The sequence below is a fragment of the Balaenoptera physalus genome (genome assembly GCF_965194825.1).
Source record: "Balaenoptera physalus genome assembly, chromosome: 7".
Taxonomy (NCBI): domain Eukaryota; kingdom Metazoa; phylum Chordata; class Mammalia; order Artiodactyla; family Balaenopteridae; genus Balaenoptera; species Balaenoptera physalus.
Window position 1 is genome coordinate 5573188 of NC_138886.1, and position 20565 is coordinate 5593752.

General features: G+C 51.3%; 1 protein-coding gene and 1 long non-coding RNA gene across 7 annotated transcripts in view; both read right to left on the minus strand.

The window, feature by feature from the left end:
* Window positions 1-719: 719 nt before the first annotated feature.
* ABL1 (ABL proto-oncogene 1, non-receptor tyrosine kinase) overlaps window positions 720-20565 on the minus strand; it is a gene marked incomplete at its 5' end in the record, with an annotated part of 131256 nt that continues 111410 nt past the window's right edge. For 2 of the 6 annotated variants that reach the window (XM_082468117.1, XM_082468118.1), the window contains 7 exons: window positions 720-4432; window positions 6689-6853; window positions 7199-7288; window positions 8813-8965; window positions 9709-9893; window positions 11709-11886; window positions 12544-12628. In XM_082468117.1, the coding sequence (XP_082324243.1) occupies window positions 2718-4432; window positions 6689-6853; window positions 7199-7288; window positions 8813-8965; window positions 9709-9893; window positions 11709-11886; window positions 12544-12628 (2571 nt within the window). In that variant the 3' untranslated portion in view covers window positions 720-2717. Of the gene's footprint in view, window positions 4433-5881; window positions 6430-6688; window positions 6957-7198; window positions 7289-8812; window positions 8966-9708; window positions 9894-11708; window positions 11887-12543; window positions 12629-20565 lie in introns of those variants that run through there. The other 4 variants (XM_082468119.1, XM_082468121.1, XM_082468120.1 and 1 more) reach the window with 4 other exon arrangements.
* Window positions 15198-20556, minus strand: LOC309663795. The gene is made up of 2 exons (XR_014265476.1): window positions 15819-20556; window positions 15198-15656 (listed from the first exon to the last, which is right to left on the minus strand). It is a non-coding gene; the product is annotated as an uncharacterized lncRNA (long non-coding RNA).

Here is a 20565-nt window from a genome sequence, read left to right on the forward strand (position 1 = left end):
TGGGCCGCTGCCGAGGTCTCCGGGGAAGCGGCTTCACGGAACCGCGCTCTTCGATGTGCTTTGGTGGGCAGGATCTGTATCCTCTGACAAGGCTGCTGGCTTAATAAGTATCATTATCAGAGGGTGCTACTCACTCCCCCCGACTTCCACTTTCCAAGCTGCCAGCTGGCGTTAAATGCAGACCGAGACGAGGACTCGTCAGCACCCTCCTTGACAGTCCCCTTGGGAGAGGTCACAGCCGGGCCCGGGCCGGCACACCCTGCTCTTCCTCAGCCACACGAAGAAATAAGATGTCCGGGGCATCGAACGCAAGCGAGGGGTGCTTTGGGGACTGATGACAGTGGCTGAAAGTGAGTTCAAATGTAAAGAGAAAGAATGCACTTGGGGAGGGATTAACCTTTTCAGGCCAGAGAGAAATCCGGGACGTGACCTCCTTCCCCCATTCCAATGACACCGTGACGGCCTGACAGGTGGCACAGCCCACTCTCAGTGCCGCCGCCAAGAGCCAGGCTGCTGGCAGGTAGGTGTCAAGGGCACAGGAAGGGCCTGAGATGAGGACAGGCTTGTGAAACGGCTGATGCGGGATCGTTCTATTCTGTAAGACCCAACACGGAGCCCCCGGCCCGTTCAGGAAAGCTTGAGTCCTTCCCTGCCCACACGCACGCCACGGCTCTGAACAACAGGGAGGAATTGCAGACCAAAGCAACCTGCCCACGTGCTAGTGTTGTAAACATTTATTTAAAAAATACTACGGAGGAGAGACGTGGATTCAAAAAACAGAGTCACATACAGAAACAAAATGTATTGGACTGAAAAAAAAAAAAAAAGACACCATAGGCATTCCGGAAGGGAGGACGGTGGAAAACTATTTACACATCATTTATAAAAGAGCAAGTCTATAAAAAGAGTGTAATACCAAAGTATAAATGCAAAATATAGTGGCACATCATGTGAACAAGAAGAGACCAGTACCTCACAGAAACAGGCAGTGGAGGGAACCTGGGTGGGCTTTGTTTTGCTTTGTCTGCAAGGCCACTGGCGGTGTTCTGGCACCTCCCTCGGTCTGTGTAGCACAGCAGTCTGGGGGGCAAAGAGGTGACGTGCTGTGAAAACAGCATAAAACGACTCAGAGGACACCGTCTCTACCAGAGAAATAAAATACAAATTTAGATGACGAGCGTAAAAATCGGGCCTGTGCGGGTCATGGGCCCTAGGAGGCCGGGGGAGCGGAAGGTGGTTTCCTCCTGGCTTCTCCAGGGGGCGCTCCCGAGCGCGGCGAGGCCCAGAGAGGTGCCCGTCAGCCTGCTCTTCAGCAGCCGCTCTAGGTCAAGGTCAAGGTCAAGGACGCTGGGCTCCTGCCCTACGAGCCTAGTCCTGGACAGCCTGGGGGAGATTACGCTGCTCTCTGAGACCCTTTCTGGGGCTTCGTTTGTGATTTTCTTCATCCCTGATGAGCCCAACCGAAACATTAGGTTAAGTGTTGCTCGTGGTAATTAAATAAGACATGTGCCCGTCAGGGTGCAGCCAACGCTGGCTGGGCTTTGGTGCTCCAGTCCCTTTCCTCCTTTGTGTGCACTGGCGCCCAATGGCAGCTCCTTCTGTATCGGAGGCAGCTGTGCTGAGGGCCGAGTTCTGAAAGGCTTCAAGAACTCCAGAAAGCTGAAGACTGGCTTGTCACCAGGGAAAGAGCCCTGCAAGCATCTGCTGTGCCTTAGAGGACAACAGAGCCGAAAGAGATCAATCGGAAAGCGAGACCAAGCGCCTTTTCAGGGCACCTGGAAATTCGGAAGGAAGGAAACCCCGCGCTCACCGCAGACCGGTCCAGCCCTGGGCTATCTCGGCAGCAGCTGCTCACCCACCGCCACCCCTCCCACCTCTGGAGCCCCCGTATGCTGACCAGCGACCCTGCTACCCTTAAGACTCAAGCTTTCTATCCAGGATTAGCAGTGCACGTCACAAGAGAGCCGGGAACTGGGCTCTAAGGACACGGAGACAGCGGGTGACACGGAGCCTCCCCACATCACGCGCCTCCTCGGCTTCCCCACCTGTCCCGGGACCCGGAGGCTGGTTGGTTTTATTTAGCACCCTGTTTTACCCCCCAAATCAAGAGCTGTCCTTCACGTGAGGAAATGGTGAGGGCACCAGCCCGCGGCAGCAGTGGAGGGCAGGGTGGCCAGCTGGCAGCGCTTCCCAAGATGCAGTTCTGGAAACGTGTCTTCAGCACAGGAGGCACGAGGAAGATGAGTGCACAACCTCTCTGCGCAGGGTGAGCGGAGGTGACGGTTCCCAAGGCCTTGGTGACACAGCTGCCGTGCAGGGTACTCGTTCTTGGGGTGAAATGGAGGCGAAGGCATAGCCAGGGGAGGTCCTCCAGAAAGACAGATGAAAACGAAGCGCTCATCTGCCTTCCCACCTGCCCCCAAGAGCTCAGTTCTGAAGCACGATGTGGGGAAGAGGCTGGCGTGCAGTCCACAGAGCAGGAACTCCACAGATAGAACTCGGACAGGTGGCTCAGGGAGCCCGGGCTGAGGAGAAGGCAAGTGCAGGAGGACAGCGGGGCCACGACATAGGTAGTAGGGCTGCACTCCACGGTGGCCTCGGCTCTGCCCGGCGCAGAGCTCCTGGGCCAAGGTCCCAGCTCGCCGGTCCTCTCTCGGCCACCGTCACGGGCACGGGGGAGCCCTCGCGCGCTGCAGGCTGCGGACGCCCGGCTTCTGCTACCTCTGTACGATGTCACTGATCTCCTTCACGGAGCCGAGGAGCTTGCTGAAGTCCTGAGCGGCCGCCGGGCCGCTGCCCGCCGTCGCCGGGCAGATCTGGAGCTCCCGGAGGCTGCCCTCCAGCTTGTTGATGGCCTCGCGGAAGGCGAACTTGTTCCTCATCTGCTGGATGGAGTCCACGTAGCTCACACAGAACGTGTACAGGTTTTTGCCGGCTTCCAGCACGGCGCTGTGGCTGGCCATCTGCTCGGAGTTCTTGGAGATGGCCAGGCACAGGGCCTCGGTGCCGTCCAGGACCATGCCCTTGGTGATGGCACCACTGGCGATCCGCTCCGGAGGCTGGCGGGTTTTCCGAAGAGACACGCGGGTCGATATGAGAGGGATGAAGGCGGTGGAGGACGGCTGGTCCCCTGCCAGGGCAGAGGATGCTGACGGCAACGCGGAGGGAGCGGGGGCTGGGCTGGTTGGGGTCCCCGCTGGCTTGGCGGACGACGGTGGCTTTGGCATGGACGGGAGCGCGGGCTTTTTGACGCCCTCTCCCGGCTGGCTGGGTTTGGCAGCGTCACTGTTCACGGCATCCACAACCAGAGCCATGGGTTTTGCTTTCCCACTGGCCCCTGTCTCCCCAGCTGCTTCCTGGCTCGGGCTCTGGGAGGACTTCCCGGCTTTCCCAACGGAGGAGGCTGGAGGAGGGGGCGGCGGGGCGGGTTTGAGCTTGGACAATTTGCCCTTGTCTCTCCCTGGGGACTCGGAGGAGGGCTTGTGCCTCCTCACTCTGGACTCCTCGGCAGGGGCCTTGCTGGCCCCTCCAGAAGCACCTGGCCCTGCCCTGCTGGTGGGGGGCACCGGCTCAGCAGGCGTCCCCAAGGCACTGGACTTCCCAGCCTCGTCCTTGTGGGGAAGGCTAGAGGAAGGCGCGACCACGACCTGCCTGCGGAGGAGTTTTGGGGTCAGGCTGGGAGGGCTGGAGCCCGGGCTGGACTCGGCCGCGTCTTTGAAGACCTCGTCGGCCGCTTCCTCGGTCTTCTTCACCAGCCTGGGTGGGGGAGTGCCCGTGCCTCTGGTCACCTGGTCAGGCCTGTTCTCACTTGCCCGCTTCCGAGGCAGAGCTGGCTTCTCACTCTTGTGCCCTCCAAACGTGGACGAGTCAAACTGTCTTCCCGTGGACTGCAGATCCCGAGGCAGCGTGACCGACCGCCACTCGGTGTCCTTGGCCCCGTGGGGCACGCAGGAGGCGGAGCAGGAGCGCAGGAAGCGCTTGCTGGAGCTGCCGCCGCTCTCCTCCTCGCCGGCTGCTAAGCGGCTGCTGGTCAGCGTGCTGGACTTTTTCCACAGGTGGGGAGACCGGAAGCCTGTACCCCCCGACTCCCGGAAGGCTCCATTGGGGACGCCAGCCCCGCTGCTGGGCTTTAGGGACTTGGCTGGCTCGGCTGCGTCCGCGGGTGCGAGGGCCAGCGCCCCGTTGCTGATGTCTCGGCCTTCTTCCTCAGGGGCCCCCTTGCGCTCTGGCTGGCCGTCCATCTCGCGGAAGGAGCTGCTGCGTTTGGGAGGGGTTGGGGCTGTTTTCTTCTTCTTCTTGATCAAGGCACTGAACAAGTTGGTCTTCTTGTCTTTGGGGAGAAGGCGCTCATCTTCATTTAGGCCGCCATCCTGAGGACCTCGTTCTTTTCGAGGGAGCAGTGGAGACACAGCAGGCTCGTGGTCCAGAGCATCTGAAACACACGGGGAAGAGTTTAATGAGTCCAGGCCAAAGGCGACCGAGTGAGCAGGGAACCTGCCCGGACCGGCCGGCCTCTTCCTACAGAGCAGCCACGGGTCTGGGCGCTGGGCTCTGATGGGCCTGCACGCGGTCCCACTGCCAGCCGCCTGGGCGAGTTAGCTCTCCCTGCTCATCCTCGGCTTTCTCGCCTATAACACGGAGGACATGAAACCTATCCACAGCGCTGCTGTGAGAATGTAACGCGATAACGAACGTGGAGCAATCACAGCTCTTGGCACGAAATTTCTCAGCCACTGTTGTCACTGTTGTTGGTATTATTATTAGGAAAAGCTTAGGTCTCTCTCCTTGAAGATGGCACAGCAAAAAGCGGGGACACCCCCAGTCCCCTCATCTCTTCGCTGGTTTCCTTTAAAGTAGCAGAGTCCCCTCAACACCACTATCTGGAGAGTAAAAAGCATGACAAGGCCAAGCACAGGGTCAGAACCTGTGCCTCTCAGACCAGTCAGCCTCTTGAGGCTCCCACGAGGATGGTCAGGAGGGAAGGGGCCACATACCACAGGGTGCAGTGACAATGGGCCATTATGCCTGGGAAACAAGATGGGTGACCTTTTAAAATTTTTAAATGGGCATTCTTTAAATATGAATAATAGCTCCTAAGAAATCTTTCTGCTGTTGCCAAGCTCCCCGCGAGTGAATGACAGAACTCTCCCTCCGAGGGCAGCTGCGCGCACGGGTGCCGTCAGCGCCCTGGAACTCAAAGCTGAGGTAGCGGGGACCTTTGTGAGACACCAGGAGGCACACAGGGCTTCCGAATCAGGGGAAGCCAAGGACCTCCCCAAACCTTCATCCAGCGGAAGGAGGTGAAGAAAGTGAAATTCTGATGAATTATGCACAGCTCCACTTCAGGGCTGAACAGCTAACTGACACTCTCGGCACACCATGAGATTACGTATCAAAACACCCCTCAGATGAATACTGATGGGCATAAATGAACACGATTGCTTATCAGTGGGCTTTCAATAAGCCGCAAGTTTTCATAGCAGCCTCTCCTCCCCACACTGTTCCGCGACCTGAAATCAGAACCACTAAGAGAAGGACGCAGGGGCCAGATTCTGGATAATTTACATGCTGTCAAAGCGGGGTGAGCAAGACGGTCCAAGGGCGCGCCAAGAACGCACTCTAATTTAGATTCATTTCTTATGTAAACCTTTCAAGGGTATATTTTTGCTATATTTTATAGTATACATGTCTGTGCAGTAGTACATACACATACCTATGTATAAGACCTGCACACTCAACTTTTTTTTTTTTTTAACATCTTTATTGGAGTATAATTGCTTTACAATGGTGTGTTAGTTTCTGCTTTATAACAAAGTGAATGAGTTATACATATACATATGTCCCCATCTCTCTTCCCTCTTGTGTCTCCCTCCCTCCCACCCTCAACTTTTTAAAATTAATATGGGTACATGATGAAAAAAAATTGGGAATCATGGGGTCTACAGATTCTGGCTTTGTCCTGTCCCTTCCCATTCACCCAGCGTGTGGTCCATCACAGCACCACCCAGATGCCGGGCCCACCTCAGACACCTCCACTCAGTTGGTCTGCTGTAGAACCCAGACTTCTGTATTTTTTCTTTTTCTTTTTTTTTTTTTTTGTTGGGGGAACTGCTAAATCAGAACAGTCTCGCTTAAGAGTCAAGCCTGGCCCATAGGAAGCACTGGATCAGTGTTTGCTAATGTTACTCCTGATAACTTCTTGAGAGCCCTTTCTCACCACTCCCACCGCCCTCGCTGGTCTAGGGAACAGCACCAGAAACAGATTCTTCTCAGAGGCCTCGAGGGGACACTGGCTCAGCTTTCCGCAGCCATCTCCCGGCCCCGTCAGTGCCAGTGGGTTTTTCGTATCAGTGCTTTCACAACGAGCTGCTCTTCGTTTGGTTCAATATTTTATTATCGCTGTATCTGCCGCAAGAGCAACCACAAATGCTGTGAATAATACATGAAAAGGTGGGTTTGTTCTTAGTAGGTTTCATAAGCACCACTGCCTAAGCCAATGGCTCCTAAATGACGGGGCAGGGGGTTGCTGTAGGAAAAGGAGAACCTTCCTCTCTTCGAAGCTGGACCACTAACACGGGGTCTGCCTGTCTTTCTGTGCAGTTTCCACTCACTGCTTCCCATCTGCCTGCACTGGCTCTGAGGGTCGACTCCCGCAGGCCTCAGGCGGGTGCGGGTGGTGAGAACGTACCGGTCTCTCCTGGGCCCTTGGAGTGGGGTGTCTCGGGCACGTCGGGGGTGTCTTTGTGTTCGGCAGCTCTCCTGGAGGTTCTCGTCTTGGTGGGCAGCTCTGGGGCCTGCAGCAGAGTACCTGCAACCCCTCGCATGCCTTTCTTCCCCAATTCCTTTTCCACTTCTAAGAACCACCAAAAAAATCAACAACAAAACCAGCAGTCATCAGTAACGACGTCATTTTGGTATGTTGGTTTTCTTTTTCTTTTTAAGACAAGAGTAGTCATCTATACACAGTTACAGAAAAGAGATACACATCCTGAGGAAATAGTACTTGAGTAGTTTTCAGAACCCTGGCTGCAAGAGACAGAGGGCCACCCCCCCGTCCAGATTTCTGGTCTCAGGTAAGCCGCTGGCCCATGCACTCTAGCAGAAAGTGGACTGAAGGACTGGGCTGGGTCCCACCTGGCCGTCCCTCCCATCCCAACCCCTCTCCCCACTGCAGGCACCCCAGGGACCAGCACTTTACCATCTGATATGCTGGATTCCTGGAACATTGTTTCAAAGGCTTGGTGGATTTCAGCGAAGGAGGGCCGGTCAGAGGGATTCCACTGCCAACCTGGACAGATGAGACCCAAGTCAGACTACCCATGAGGCCTTGCTAACAAGCAGGGGACGAGAAATTCTCAAGGAAAAGGCTGGAAATTAAAGCAGCATTCCAATCCTGCTAACCGCCTTTTGCTATGACAAGTTAAAGTGACGAATGTCACTGTGCCCTGTTGCAGACATTAAGAATTTGGGAAGACTTTAGATACTGGCAGGAATGTGGATTATAAAATCCCAGAGACACGCTGACGTCGACAACTACATTTACAAATATATTCTTCCCAACCTGCTTCCAGCAAATGCAGAAAATTACTCAACCAAGTAGCCTGCTTCCTATCTCACCCTTACTTCATGGTTATCGAAGTCCGAATTCCTCATCAGTAAAGATGTGCTAATTAAAACAAGATTAAAATGAGGATTAAGGACTGACTGACAAGCCCAGTGTAGGTGAGGACGTAGGGTCCCTCTCACATGTTTCTGGTGAGAATATAAATTCATATAGACTTTTTGGGAAAACAATTTGAGAAAATCTATCAAAACTTAAAATGCACATGGCTCTCTGAACCACCAGTTCAACTTCTATAAGTACTAGCATAACGCACAGAGGTATGTACGTATGAGGGTGCTGGTTCCTGTCTTGTTTATAATGGCAAAAAACAAACAAATGTTCATCAAAAGAGGGGTGGATGAATGAATAAATCATGTAATAGATGCCAGGCAGCTATATAAAGAAAGACACGAGGCGAGAAAGAGGGAGAGAGCGAGAGAGAGAAAGAGCACAAGCTCTGAATTACGGACATGGAAAGACACGCCTGTTACACTGCTAAGTGCAAAAAAAAAAAAAAACGAAGTCGAGGGAATAAATTTTTATACATATATATAAAAAAACGAGTGGATAAAAGTCACCTGGAACATTTACCTACGATACCAGAAATTTGTATTTATTAATAAGAAACCCATGTTTGGTATCTATCAATCTCATTTTTGCATTAAAAACAAACGAAAAACACTCACACATAAAATACTATGGGTAGGGCTTCCCTGGTGGCACAGTGGTTGAGAATCTGCCTGCCAATGCAGGGGACACGGGTTCGAGCCCTGGTCTGGGAGGATCCCACATGCCGCGGAGCAACTAGGCCCGTGAGCCACAACTTCTGAGCCTGCGCGTCTGGAGCCTGTGCTCCGCAACAAGAGAGGCCGCGATAAAGAGTGACTCCCGCTTGCCGCAACTAGAGAAAGCCCTTGCACAGAAACGAAGACCCAACACAGCCAAAAATAAATAAATAAATAAATAAATAAATAAATAATAAAAATAAAGGAATTCCTTTTAAAAAAAAAATACTATGGGTAAATAAAGGTGTACTGAAAAAAGTGAAAAAGAAAAAGGTAGCAAACTGTTACATTAGTTGCTTCTGAAGAAAGGGAATGAAGAGAGGAAATGGAATACTTCGATTTTTTTACTTTACATATATCCTCCTGCCCTGGGTACATGTAAAGTGCCCACAGAGACTTCTAGAACTGGCAGGGGAAGGCTCACATGCTCGCATGAGTTCATAGACCTTCTCCGGGCAGCCTTCCGGGCGCTCCATGCGATAGTCTTTCTCTAGGAGTTCATACACCTGGGACAAGTCAATTCCTGGGTAAGGTGACATGCCGTAGGTAGCAATTTCCCAAAGCAACACTCCAAATGCTAAAAGAAAAAAGAAAGAGCAGGATCGTTCAAGATGTGTAAGATTTAACTACACGGCATTTAAAACTGGTTAACTGTGCAGCAGACATCAGAAGTTACACCCTCAGAAGCAGGCCAGACACTGACATTTTACCCGGCTCTTAATTACCAACAGCCCAGGATAGAACAGGACAGGATGAGGCTTTCCGTTTACGCACTCCCACCGACTAAAACAGAAGGAGAGAAGGGGCCTGGGTTGAGCAGCCCCTCCAGGGTCTTTTAGGTAGCCTAGCCATCTTGTTGGGAGACGTGCTGGAAGGAACCTAGGACTGGAACTGAGGGGGCCATTACTACTCATGGCTCTGTGAGCAACTAGCCATGTGCCTAGACAGGCCACCTCGCCTTTCTGGGTACATGAGATTATCTCTAAGGGCCCTTCCAACTCCAAAAATTTCATTAAAATCTTACAGAATCGCTGAAATTCCAGGTCCCATTGAGGAACCAGAACTCCTTGGAGAAACAGGTGGGGAAAAACAGTTAATCTGAATTATTCTGGAAGAAAAAAGCTCACTTTTACTTCATTGTGGACAGAAAACAGGGGAGAAAAGATTTTAAAATGAAAAAGAAGTAAGAAAGAGAATTAAGTAGTGAAAAAGAAATGAAGGAGCAAGAAAGGGGAAGTGAAAAAGCAAGGAGAGAAAGAAAAACAGGGAAACAGCCCCACCCTGCACGGGCGAGGACAAAACCGGAGCAGCAGCCCTTACCCCAGACATCCGACTTGATGGAGAACTTGTTGTAGGCCAGGCTTTCGGGTGCCGTCCACTTGATCGGGAACTTGGCCCCGGCGTGGGCTGTGTAGGTGTCCCCTGTCATTAACCTGCTCAGGCCGAAATCAGCCACCTTCACCAAGTGGTTTTCCCCTACCAGGCAGTTGCGGGCAGCAAGATCTCTGGGGAATGAAAAAGTTAATCTGTGAGAGTTCCCAGCTAGCTTTCCAGCTTCATAAGTCCACCGCCGTCGTCTATAAAGGTGCAATACCGACAATGGGAAAATGGAGTCCGGGCCCCCTGGGGGGCAGCGCCCGTCCCTCAGCACCCACCGCGCTCCCACGCGTCGAGGGTGGCACAGGGAGCAGGCTCCCTGGCCCCATGACTTGGAGCAAGTTAACCACCCTCGGATTCAGTTATGCCAGCCATAAAATGGAGATGATAATGACGGCGCTTACTTCTTAGGGTGGTTGTGAGTGGTAGTGAATTAATAGGTAAAGCACTTCCACCGATGCCTGGAGAAGTGTCATCTAAGCGTCTGTTGAGTTATTACTGCTCTGTGCGCCAGGCACGGGGCACAAACGCATAGGCCAGGCCTCGATCTTGAGAAACTTGCATCAGACTGAGCCTCGCTTGTCCTATTCAGACTTGATAGGACAAAATTTTTAAAAAAGCCCACGACATCCTTTACCCAAATGTATTTCCCACTGTCCTATTTCTTCCTGATGCTTATCCAAATGCGTCCTATAAATTCTCTCCTGTGTAATCAGCTTCCTCTCGCCTCCTGACTCTCCCTGGGAAGTAGGAGTCTAATCTTTGGTTCACGGACATTAACCACGAAATCGCAAGGCAAACTGGAATGAGGGTTGAGAAGACGCACCAGCTTAAGGCGATGGCTGTGTAAGATAGCCTGGTCATCAGCGATCAGAGGGGAAGGAAATACAGGAGAGTTGTGCCTAATAGGATTTTGGTAAAGCACTTTAAGTTTGCTTGAATGAAGAGACAACGAACCTAGCCGTGCAAGGCAAACCAGGAGTCACGAAATCTCAACCTGCAGCCTCAGAGGGTTCACTTTCTTGAGTGACAGGCGCATCTGAAGCAGGCTCGCATGGAGCAGAGAAAATCCGTCTTACAAGGAGCCGCCAGCATTTCACACATGCTACTCTTACTCCTCACTGTGAAGTCTCACGTACAGGTTTCATACTTGAGTTAATTGGGTAGGAAAGGTCCCCATGGTGGCGGGGAGAACGTCTTGTGTAAAAGACTCCGGCAAAGCCCATCAGGTTCTGTCCTGCACAGGCCGTCACTTTGCTAGGAAGCCATTTCCACCAGCAAAGAATGCAAAGACCAGGATAATTGTGGCACACTTGAAGGTCAGAACACTCCAGGCTTTAAAGCAGCAAAGACGCTTAATTCAGAATGACGTATACGCAATTCTGACACTCGTGGAAACATCCCTGAACCAGATGACAGCAAGTTAAGTGGAGAATGAAATGATAATGACGAGAAGGAAAAACACACAGCACAGAAACAAAACCCACGCACGGCTGTTACTGAGCGCTTGTGTAAAAAGCAATGCCAACGGCTCCCAGGAAGAGGTCACAACTGATGAACCCCGGCCCTGGAGGAGCAATAAGTGCTCTACTCCAGAGGGAGCCGTGATGATTAGAAGGGGCGCCTTTTATAAACTTCATTCAATATTCCTCTTAGCCCAAAATGCTTCCGCAGTGAAATATTCAATACTTCTCAGGCTGGGGATTAAGCGCTCTGGCGGTCCAGGAGCCAGGCGGGGCTGAACTTAGTCCCGGATGCACACCCGAAGCCTGCGGCGTCAGGAACCTGGCGGCTGCCTTTGCTCCAAGGTCCGATGAGCTGCCAGCACTGAAGTGAGAGGCTGAGCCAGAAGACCTCGCAGGTTGGGGCTCTCTGTCGAAGGATGCCCGCGCCCCACGCGCGTGCCCCACAGACCCGTGGGGGCAGCTTCGCCGGGCTCCTACCTGTGGATGAAGTTCTTCTTCTCCAGGTACTCCATGGCCGACGAGATCTGAGTGGCCATGTACAGCAGCACCACGGCGTCCACCTCCTGCCGATTACACTCCCTCAGGTAATCCAGCAGGTTCCCATAGGTCATGAATTCAGTGATTATGTAGAACGGGGGCTCCCGGGTGCAGACCCCTGCCAACGAGACAAGGCTTCAGGGTGCTGCCCTGCTCCCGACTGAACACATATCACAAAAGACGAGCCCTGAAGAACAAGGCTTCCGAAACGGATTCGGACTCTGCCCCTGCGTCCTGGGCCCAAGTTCTAAGATGGTTCCATGCACTTGTGGGTTGAGATTATGTTCCTGTGGGAGGGACGTGGCCCCGCTCTTTCCTTCCTCTCAAGCCAATGAACTTCAACAGGAAGAGGCTGCCACTGAGTTCATGAGCAAAGGCCGGGCCACATCAGACAAACTAAATCACTGTTAGTTTAAGGCCCGCCGCCCACCCGCCCCCTCCCCGCAATTGGATATGTCTACATACAGAATCACCTCCGTGAAGGAACTCTTGAAATTCTTAGGTTTCAGATGCCGATTTGCATCTGACTGCTTTTGGGTATCAATTTAAAGTAATAACATTCTCCCTCACTCGCGTGGACACACAGACGGACACATACACACACACCTCCCTCCCACACAGGCCTCCTTTTACCAAGGGCTGGATGCTGGTGGGGGACAGATGTACAAATCGGAAACCTCAATGCAGTGAGCCACCCACCTCTTCTCTAATAGCACCTGTATCACCCCAGAGGGTCTAATTAAAAGGCCCTCTCTCCAGAGCTCCACACACTCACCGAGTAACTGTACTAAATTGGGGTGCTTGATCTCTTTCATTACTGCAGCCTCTTTCAAGAACTCTTCCACCTCCATGGTATCCTCCTGCAGGAAAAAAAGAAGTGGTGACATTATCTCAGCAAGGAAAGTGTTGAAGTGGGGAAGTACGACCCGAATGGTTAATACAAACTGGAGCTTCCACGAACAATCACCCCGGTCCACCAGTCTCAACCACGACATCGCTCTGGACAGGTTCCAAGGCGGCCCGATCATCACCCCAACGGCACGAAGAATTGTCCACTTCGGTGCTGAGCTTTGGAACTCTCACCCTGAGCACTACGTCAAGGCTGGCTGTATATGCTGGTGACTCGCCCTGGCGGCTCTATGCAGACTATACTTGTTTCCATCACCCGTGGAGTTTGTGGGGAGCAAGGGAGATGTGTACAGGCAAATACCACAAACTTGGTGCCACTTCCCTAAGGAACAGCTGGCTTCCAAGGCCTCCCAAAATGCTTAATATAAAAAAAAAGAAAAATCACTTGAAGAATCCGAAATGTACTTGATTTAAGAGAAGATACCTTGATGACACAAAAAGATGTATAGCACTACCAAAGAACGATGCCTCAAGATATGGCAGAAAGAGAGGATGTTGAACTTCTTAAGAATGCGGTCTCACGGGGCTCTCAATGAAGCAATCACCACTACCTGTCAGGTCAATTACTCACAGATTCTAAAATAATCTTCACTAGCAGCTCCCCTAACAACGGCTTCACAAGTATCATCAGTACACATCACGTTTTAGGCAAGTTCACAGTATTTAAATGCCAAGGGGAGACAAAGGTATCAGCAAATGCCCAGAGCAAATGCGATAATGTTTCTGCATTTCCTCACGTATCAGTCTGGAGTGCTGTTGTCGGCTCTGTTTTCAGGAGCCTGGCTGTGGGTTTACGTCCGGTAAACCTCTTTTTGACTTGAAGAACCCACTGTCCTCTCAACTGACCATCAAAGCAAGAAGCAGGTGGGTGATACATGACACAGTCTGTTGCTATAAAAACCAGCAAGGGAAGCAGGACCCCACCCTCCAAGTTGCAACATGGAGTCTGAGTCTGTCTGAAGAGCAAGACTGCATGGGAGATCGGGAGAGAGCTTCTTGAAAACCAGATTCCCCAAGAGAAGCTTTATCAACTGTACTATAAATGTGGAGCTTTATTTACACCGTACCTGCCCCTTCGGGAAACAAAGAGCTAAAGTGTCCTACTCACTGTGGCTAGCCGGTTCCTACCCTGGCACGTGGGGAAGGCTTCCAGAGGACGGGTCACCCTTTACTTAGTGCTGTCTTGCTTTGGTCAATCGTGTTTACAAGCGAAGCATGACCAGTGGGGAGATGTGTCAGCCCACTATCACTTGGCTTAGGGCTCGATGGGGCTAACACTTAGACACAGTTTACCGCTCTTTAAAAATGCTGTGCTGCTCCTAATGTCAGTTAAACATCCTGTGTAGTCTCTGTGTCGAGCTGCACGGGTGGGAGAAGAACACGTCCCCGCCACCACCTCACTGGCTGCTTAATTCTCCGGAGTCCTCCCTGCCCCTGAACATGCTCAGCAGACCATACCGTTTCTGGCGTGGAGTGCTCTGATCTACCAGGGTGACGCGCTACTGCCGTCAACGGCTGCAGAGCCAAGTGCCTGCCAGAACTAGGGGATTCAGTGCTGCTCACGTAAGGACCAGGGCCTTTAAGAATCTTGCTCAGCCAACAGTATGTTCAAAAAGTAGCTCTCAAATGAAGCTCTCTAGGTTTAAAGCACCACATAATGAACCTTGCACAGTGAAATCATTTCCGATAGAACACTGCTCTTACAGCTACTGACTCTTTTCTACACGAACCATGTTCTAGGTCTTGAGAGGCACAGACATGAAAAAGGAACACTATGGCTTTCAAAGGCATCCCTCTTCTGCCTTTCTCTCTTCATTCACACACACACACACACACACACACGAACCGCACGCACATGATGTGTGGACGGTATAAATAATTCCTTGTTTTTTCTTTCAGGACAATCAGTGTGAACTTGTCTCCCCCTGCTGGAATCAGACCTGGTTCAATTTATAATTTAAACTACTAACAGCATCCTACATTTCTAGCTGTGTTAAACTGGAAATATCCCTGATGCATATCCTTGTTATACTCCTTTACTTTTATTTTAAAAATTTCCATCATCTTTGTGAAGAGGATTCTTCCATTTACATAGTAAAATAAAAGTAATTCCGAATGATTAGGGCAAAGGCAACGCTCTGAATAAAAGCTGTGAATTTCAGTCTTGTCTGTCAAGGAGGGAGTTGGGTCAACTGCCCTCTCTCCATGAGGAATGACTGGCCTGGCCAGGTGTGGACGAATGCTTCGGCTGGCACAGAGGTTAAGAGGGTGATTGCGAGTTATACCGACCAAGCTCTGCTGCTGTGTAACCATGGTAAGTTACCTACACAATAGATAACAGATTATCTCTGAGCTTGTCTTCTCATCTACCAAATGGAGAGAACGGCAGTATCTGCCTCGTGCACAAAGGGTGCCGAGTGCAGTGCCCGGAACACGGTCAGCACCCGCTCGGTGGGACTCGCTTTTATTACTATTAACACAGTTGATCTCTACTCCTGAGAAGCAGACTAAACATATTGCTTGTATGGAAGACAAGCTGGTTCTTTAATTAACGCTGGCTTTTTGGTCTTTCTCAAAGATACATTCTTCCAGACTCAACATCTCACAGGTGTTTTCTTTTTTATTTATTTATTTATTTTATTTATATTTATGGCTGTGTTGGGTCTCTGTTTCTGTGCGAGGGCTTTCTCTAGTTGCGGCGAGCGGGGGCCACTCTTCATCGCGGTGCGCGGGCCTCTCACTGTCGCGGCCTCTCCTGTTGCGGAGCACAGGCTCCAGACGCGCAGGCTCAGCAATTGTGGCTCACGGGCCTAGTCGCTCCGCGGCATGCGGGATCCTCCCGGACCAGGGCTCGAACCCGTGTCCCCTGCATTGGCAGGTGGATTCTCAACCACTGCGCCACCAGGGAAGCCCTCACAGGTGTTTTCTAACCAGCTTCGTCCCTTTTGCTCACTGGCCTCATCCCCAAGAGTAGGAATTCTACAGCATAAAAAAGAACACTATTTTTAAACACAGCTCAGCGCCCCGCTGCTGCTGCACAGCTTTTAGAGCTCTCCATGCCTCCTCTCAGCAGGGACCCCTGGCCGCAGTGCTGGGCTCGTGTCTAAGACAGATCAGTTTCCGCATGTTTCCGGTTCTTACCCGATGTCAGGGGAGCAAGGTTACAAGCACAGCGAAGTGCCACCCTGCACCTATCAGCTCGACCAGGGTCCACGCACTGGAGAGACGGGGCAGTTTCCGAGCTAGACCGAGGAAGGCGGATGGTTCACAAACCAGGTGGGGGACTTGAAGCTCAAGTGAAAAGTCCACAGGAAACAATCTCACAGAGGAGCCCCCATGACTCTGGTCCCCCAGGACTGCGGCCATATCTAGCTCCATGGCCAGAAGGGAAGCCGCTGCCCAAGCGACTGCGACATGGCAGTGGCCTCTCTCCCCAGTGCACAGCCCCCGTCCCGCCGTGAAGTGAGAGCCGCCGCGTGCGACGGCCCAGTGTTCACGCCGTCCTGGAGCCCTTATTTCCTGCGGGGGAAAATAACAAACATAAAACCCAAACCAAAACATACTGTGTTGGTGAGGGTAGGGAAAAGAGGCACTTCCTCCACACCAGTGGTGGAGCGCAAATTGGTACGAGCGCTTTGATCCAGCAGTTCTAGTCGGAGGAGCTGACCTAACAGGACACTCTCCCACGTGCGCAAACAAGGAGAATCCCGGTGCACTGTTTGTAACAGCAAAGTAGTGGAAAGAAGACAAATGTCTACTGAAGGCTGGTGAGATATTAAAATATATCCATACAAAAACAAGACCACCTTACACGTACTGTCAAGGAATATCTGCCAAGACACACTAAGTAAACAACAGAGGGTACAGAGCAGCAGTGTCTATAGCACACTGCCATATGCTTAAGAAAGATACGTGCATGTGGACTGTTTCTGGAAAGACACCAAAATCAAGGGCAGAGGAAACTATCTGTATATATTACCTATTGGAAAAATAGGTAAAGAACTGAGTACAGTGCTAAGTTTTAACTTTTTTCAACAGTGTTAATTTCTGCTATTTTAGTAAATTTGTCAGCTAGCTTATGAGTCAATTTTAATAACACAATTAGATTAACAGCAGACCTTTCCAAATTCTGTTATGTACACAACTGTTTCAAGAAAGAAAACAGACTTACAAACTTACTATACAGCTCATCTGAAACTTGGGGCTTCTTGTACTTGTCAGTTCTCTTAGGCACATCCTACCTTTAACAAAGAGAGTACATGCCTACGACCTGCTGAATAGTGTCAAAATTCAAACTAGCCGGTCCCCATCAGGGGGCCTTTGTTGTAATTCCAGTTTCCCATCCATAGGGGCCAACCGAGTGCTCCCTTTTTTTCTCTTCGGGTCTTCCTTTCGCCCTGAAGGTACAGGGCCCAGTGGTGGATAAAAGTAGGGCCTCGCTCCCCCTGCTGGTTAAGGAGAGTCTGGTCTGTCCGCTGAGGGGCCCGCAATACCAAACACCCAGGACAAGGAGGTCCGGCACAAACAGGGGCTCAGTGGGAACTGGCTGAACAAACAAAAGCTTGGGCTAGAACTGCAAGGATTTCCCAAGTAGTCTTCAAGAGACAGGCAGATCGTAGCTATAGCCTGTGAGGGAAGTGAACGGGGGGTTGGGGAAACGGTGATTTTTAAAATGCATAACTGTGGTTTAGGTATATTTTTCATGGTATATGAGGAATCAGAACCTGAGTAACAATTTTAAAAAAGACCTGGGCTTTGGAGCAGGATGCCTGGGTTCAAATCCTGGCTCTGTCACTGCTAGCCATATAACTAATGCTAGGTCGGTTACTTAACCTCTCTCTGCTTCAGTTTTCTCAACCTTACATGGTGGTACTATCAGTAGCCTTCTCTTAAGGTGGCTGGAAGGATTAAATGAGGTGCTCTGTGTGAAGCATAAGGCACTCAGACTCAGGCACGTAGTAAGAATCAATAAATGTTAGCCATCACTGCTATTTAGAACCCACTCAAACTCTCAATGTCTGTAGTGGAGATGAACGCCCCAGATGTTGATACTAATCTTATTTGCCAAGTGGGAAACATACTGTACAGATGTTTTTTGTGCAGCGTGGGGTGGAAGGAGGGATAATTTATTTAGCAGTTGCTCAGTACCTTATTTTGGGTTAATATACCTCTAGAAAATGACACAGTCCCTTGGGACTTCCCTGGTGGCACAGTGATTAAGAATCCACCTGCCAATGCAGGGGACACGGGTTCGAGCCCTGGTTCAGGAAGATCCCACATGCCGCGGAGCAACTAAGCCCGTGCGCCACAACTACTGAGCCTGCGCTCTAGAGCCCACGAGCCACAGCTACTGAAGCCCACATGCCTAGAGCCCGTGCTCCACAACAAGAGAAGCCACTGCAATGAGAAGCCTGCGCACTGCAACAAAGAGTAGCTCCAGCTCGCCGCAACTAGAGAAAACCCACGTGCAGCAACGAAGACCCAACACAGACAAAAATAAATAAAAACAAAGAACCACGTTCACAAGTAAAAAAAAAAAAAAAAAGAAAATGACACATTCCCTTTTCCCTAATTAGCTACCCCTTGGAGTGACTATTCACAGAAATCTATGCAACCATATCTTGTAATTTTTTTTATGAACTATGGGATCACAAGTTAATAAGGCTCTTAGGAAAAATCATTAAAAGTATAATAAAAAGCTTAATAACACATCATTAGAGAAGTATGTTCTAGAAGGCACCCACTTCCAGGTAATTCTGATGTATTGGTATAAAAAAAACCCACCGCTGAGCTCCAGGGGGTCCCTCCTCTAGAATCATCTTCTTCAGTTGTTCGGAAAATAATGGCACAGCATTAGCTACTGAGCTACAGTTTCCCCAAGTGCAAACTCTACCTCTTTTTAAAGTTTTCCAACAAGCCTTTCCTGGACTGCTATCTAGTGTATTTTGTGCTTTTACTCTTGTTTTGTTTTGGCAAATCCTGGCAAATGTGTGGGTAGCGCCTGAGCCTTTAACAGCTCTGCAAGCTGGTCAAGGCCCAGTTTCCCTGGGCCTGGTCTCCGGCCGCGTGCCGCCCCGGGACGCTGGAGCGCACGCCTCCCCGTGCCCTGGCCTGGGCTCCGGAAGGTGGGGCAATAGCTGTTCAGCTCATTCGAGGGCTCGCCAACATAGGCGTCCCCGAGAACAGCGAATCCAACCACCTTATTCCCGTGCATCAAACCCTTCAACACGCCCCACTGCCTCCGGGACAGCGTCCCAGCTCCTCAGCCGGGTTCAAGGCCTCTGCGACTCGGCGAGCCCTCTCTGCCCTCTACCTTCCTCTCCTGGCCCCGTTCCCTCGGCCAACTCCTGCTCGCCCCCTCACAACTCCCGTCCTGCTTTCTCCCTGCTGAGCAGAGCTCACCCGTCCCTCCTCTCATCTCCACGTGGTGCCACAGATCTGAGCTCGTGCCTCTAACACAGCCCTTGTCACACCACACCGCAATTACTGTCACACTTGCCTATTTCTCCTACTAACTAGACTACCACCAACCAGATGATTCTAAGCACCTAGACCAGCCTGAGATGAAGAACTCTGTCCAATTCGTTTCCACAATCCCAGTGTCAAGTTCAGGGTCTGGCAAATAAAAGTGAGGAGTTTGATAAATGCTTATTAAGTTAAAGAAAATCCTATCTGGAAAATATCCAGGGGTCCTCGAAATACCCATGCCACCACCATTCCCCACCCCCCTCCCCAAGCATCAGTCCTGCCCCAAGGACCAAGCTAAGGGGACACAGTCAACGTGAAGGCCAGGAAGCCACCTTTGGTTTCTGGGACTAAAGAATGCAATCTTTTCTCTAAAGTGTCACTTCATATCAACCAGAAATCACAATTTCCATTTTACTGTGCCTTTGAGTGAGGGCAGCAGGGAAACGACCGAGTCCGGAAAAGGCGGGCGTTCTGGCTGCGTGCACCTGACCGACCTTCGAGAAACACGCACACACTCGGGTTCGTTTTTCCCAGTGGTGGGTGTTTCAGTCCTGCTTCTTTGTTAACAGCTGCAAAACGGGGCTCCCCCTCTCAATTTCTGTGCACGGGTCAACATAATGGGAGTTCATTTAAAGCAAGCGAAAGCCACACAGGGCAACACTAGGGGACACTCTCACCACAGCTAACCACATGGCTCACAGTTTGATGGAGGCGAGGCCTGCAAATTGAACTTCCTTCCCTTGGCTGGCCAACAACACTAGAGACTACCAACGCCAGGCGTCAGTGGAGAGTGGAAGTCGCAGTCATCGACGGCGGGCAGGCAGTATCCGAGGCCCTGTGAAGCCCCCATGCCTCCTTGGTGCCTTCCTAGAGGAGGCAGCCCACACCTGTGCTTCCAGAGGTTTGGACACATGATTTGGGGAATGGGAACCTGCTAGAAACACCCAATGCACTTGCCTCTCAAATCCACCAACAAAAATCCACGGAAGAGTCAAACGCATTTTGGTTACATCTCCTACAACTCAGAGACCCGCCCCCCCCCGCCCCCCTTCTCTTAACTCAGTAGGAAGCGATCCAAATGCCACACAAACAGAACGGAAACCCACGGCTTTAAAACACCCTTGCCATAGAATGAAAAAACTCCTCCAAATGACTAATCTTTTTACACCAAAAAACCCACAGCACTTCTCAGCTCTCGGCGTATGTGGAAACACACTGAGAATAAGAGAATGAGTCAACCCGCACACAGAAACACAGATGGCTCGAGCTGAAGAGCGAGGCCCCGGGCCGTGCGCACAGGCAGGCGTCGCTGCGCCCCAGCAGACAACAGGCCACCCTGAACTAAGGTGGTGCGCCACCTCGAGGCGCTGTGGGCAGCGAGGCTCTCGCCGGACGGACAGCCGGGTGGTCCCGGGCTTAC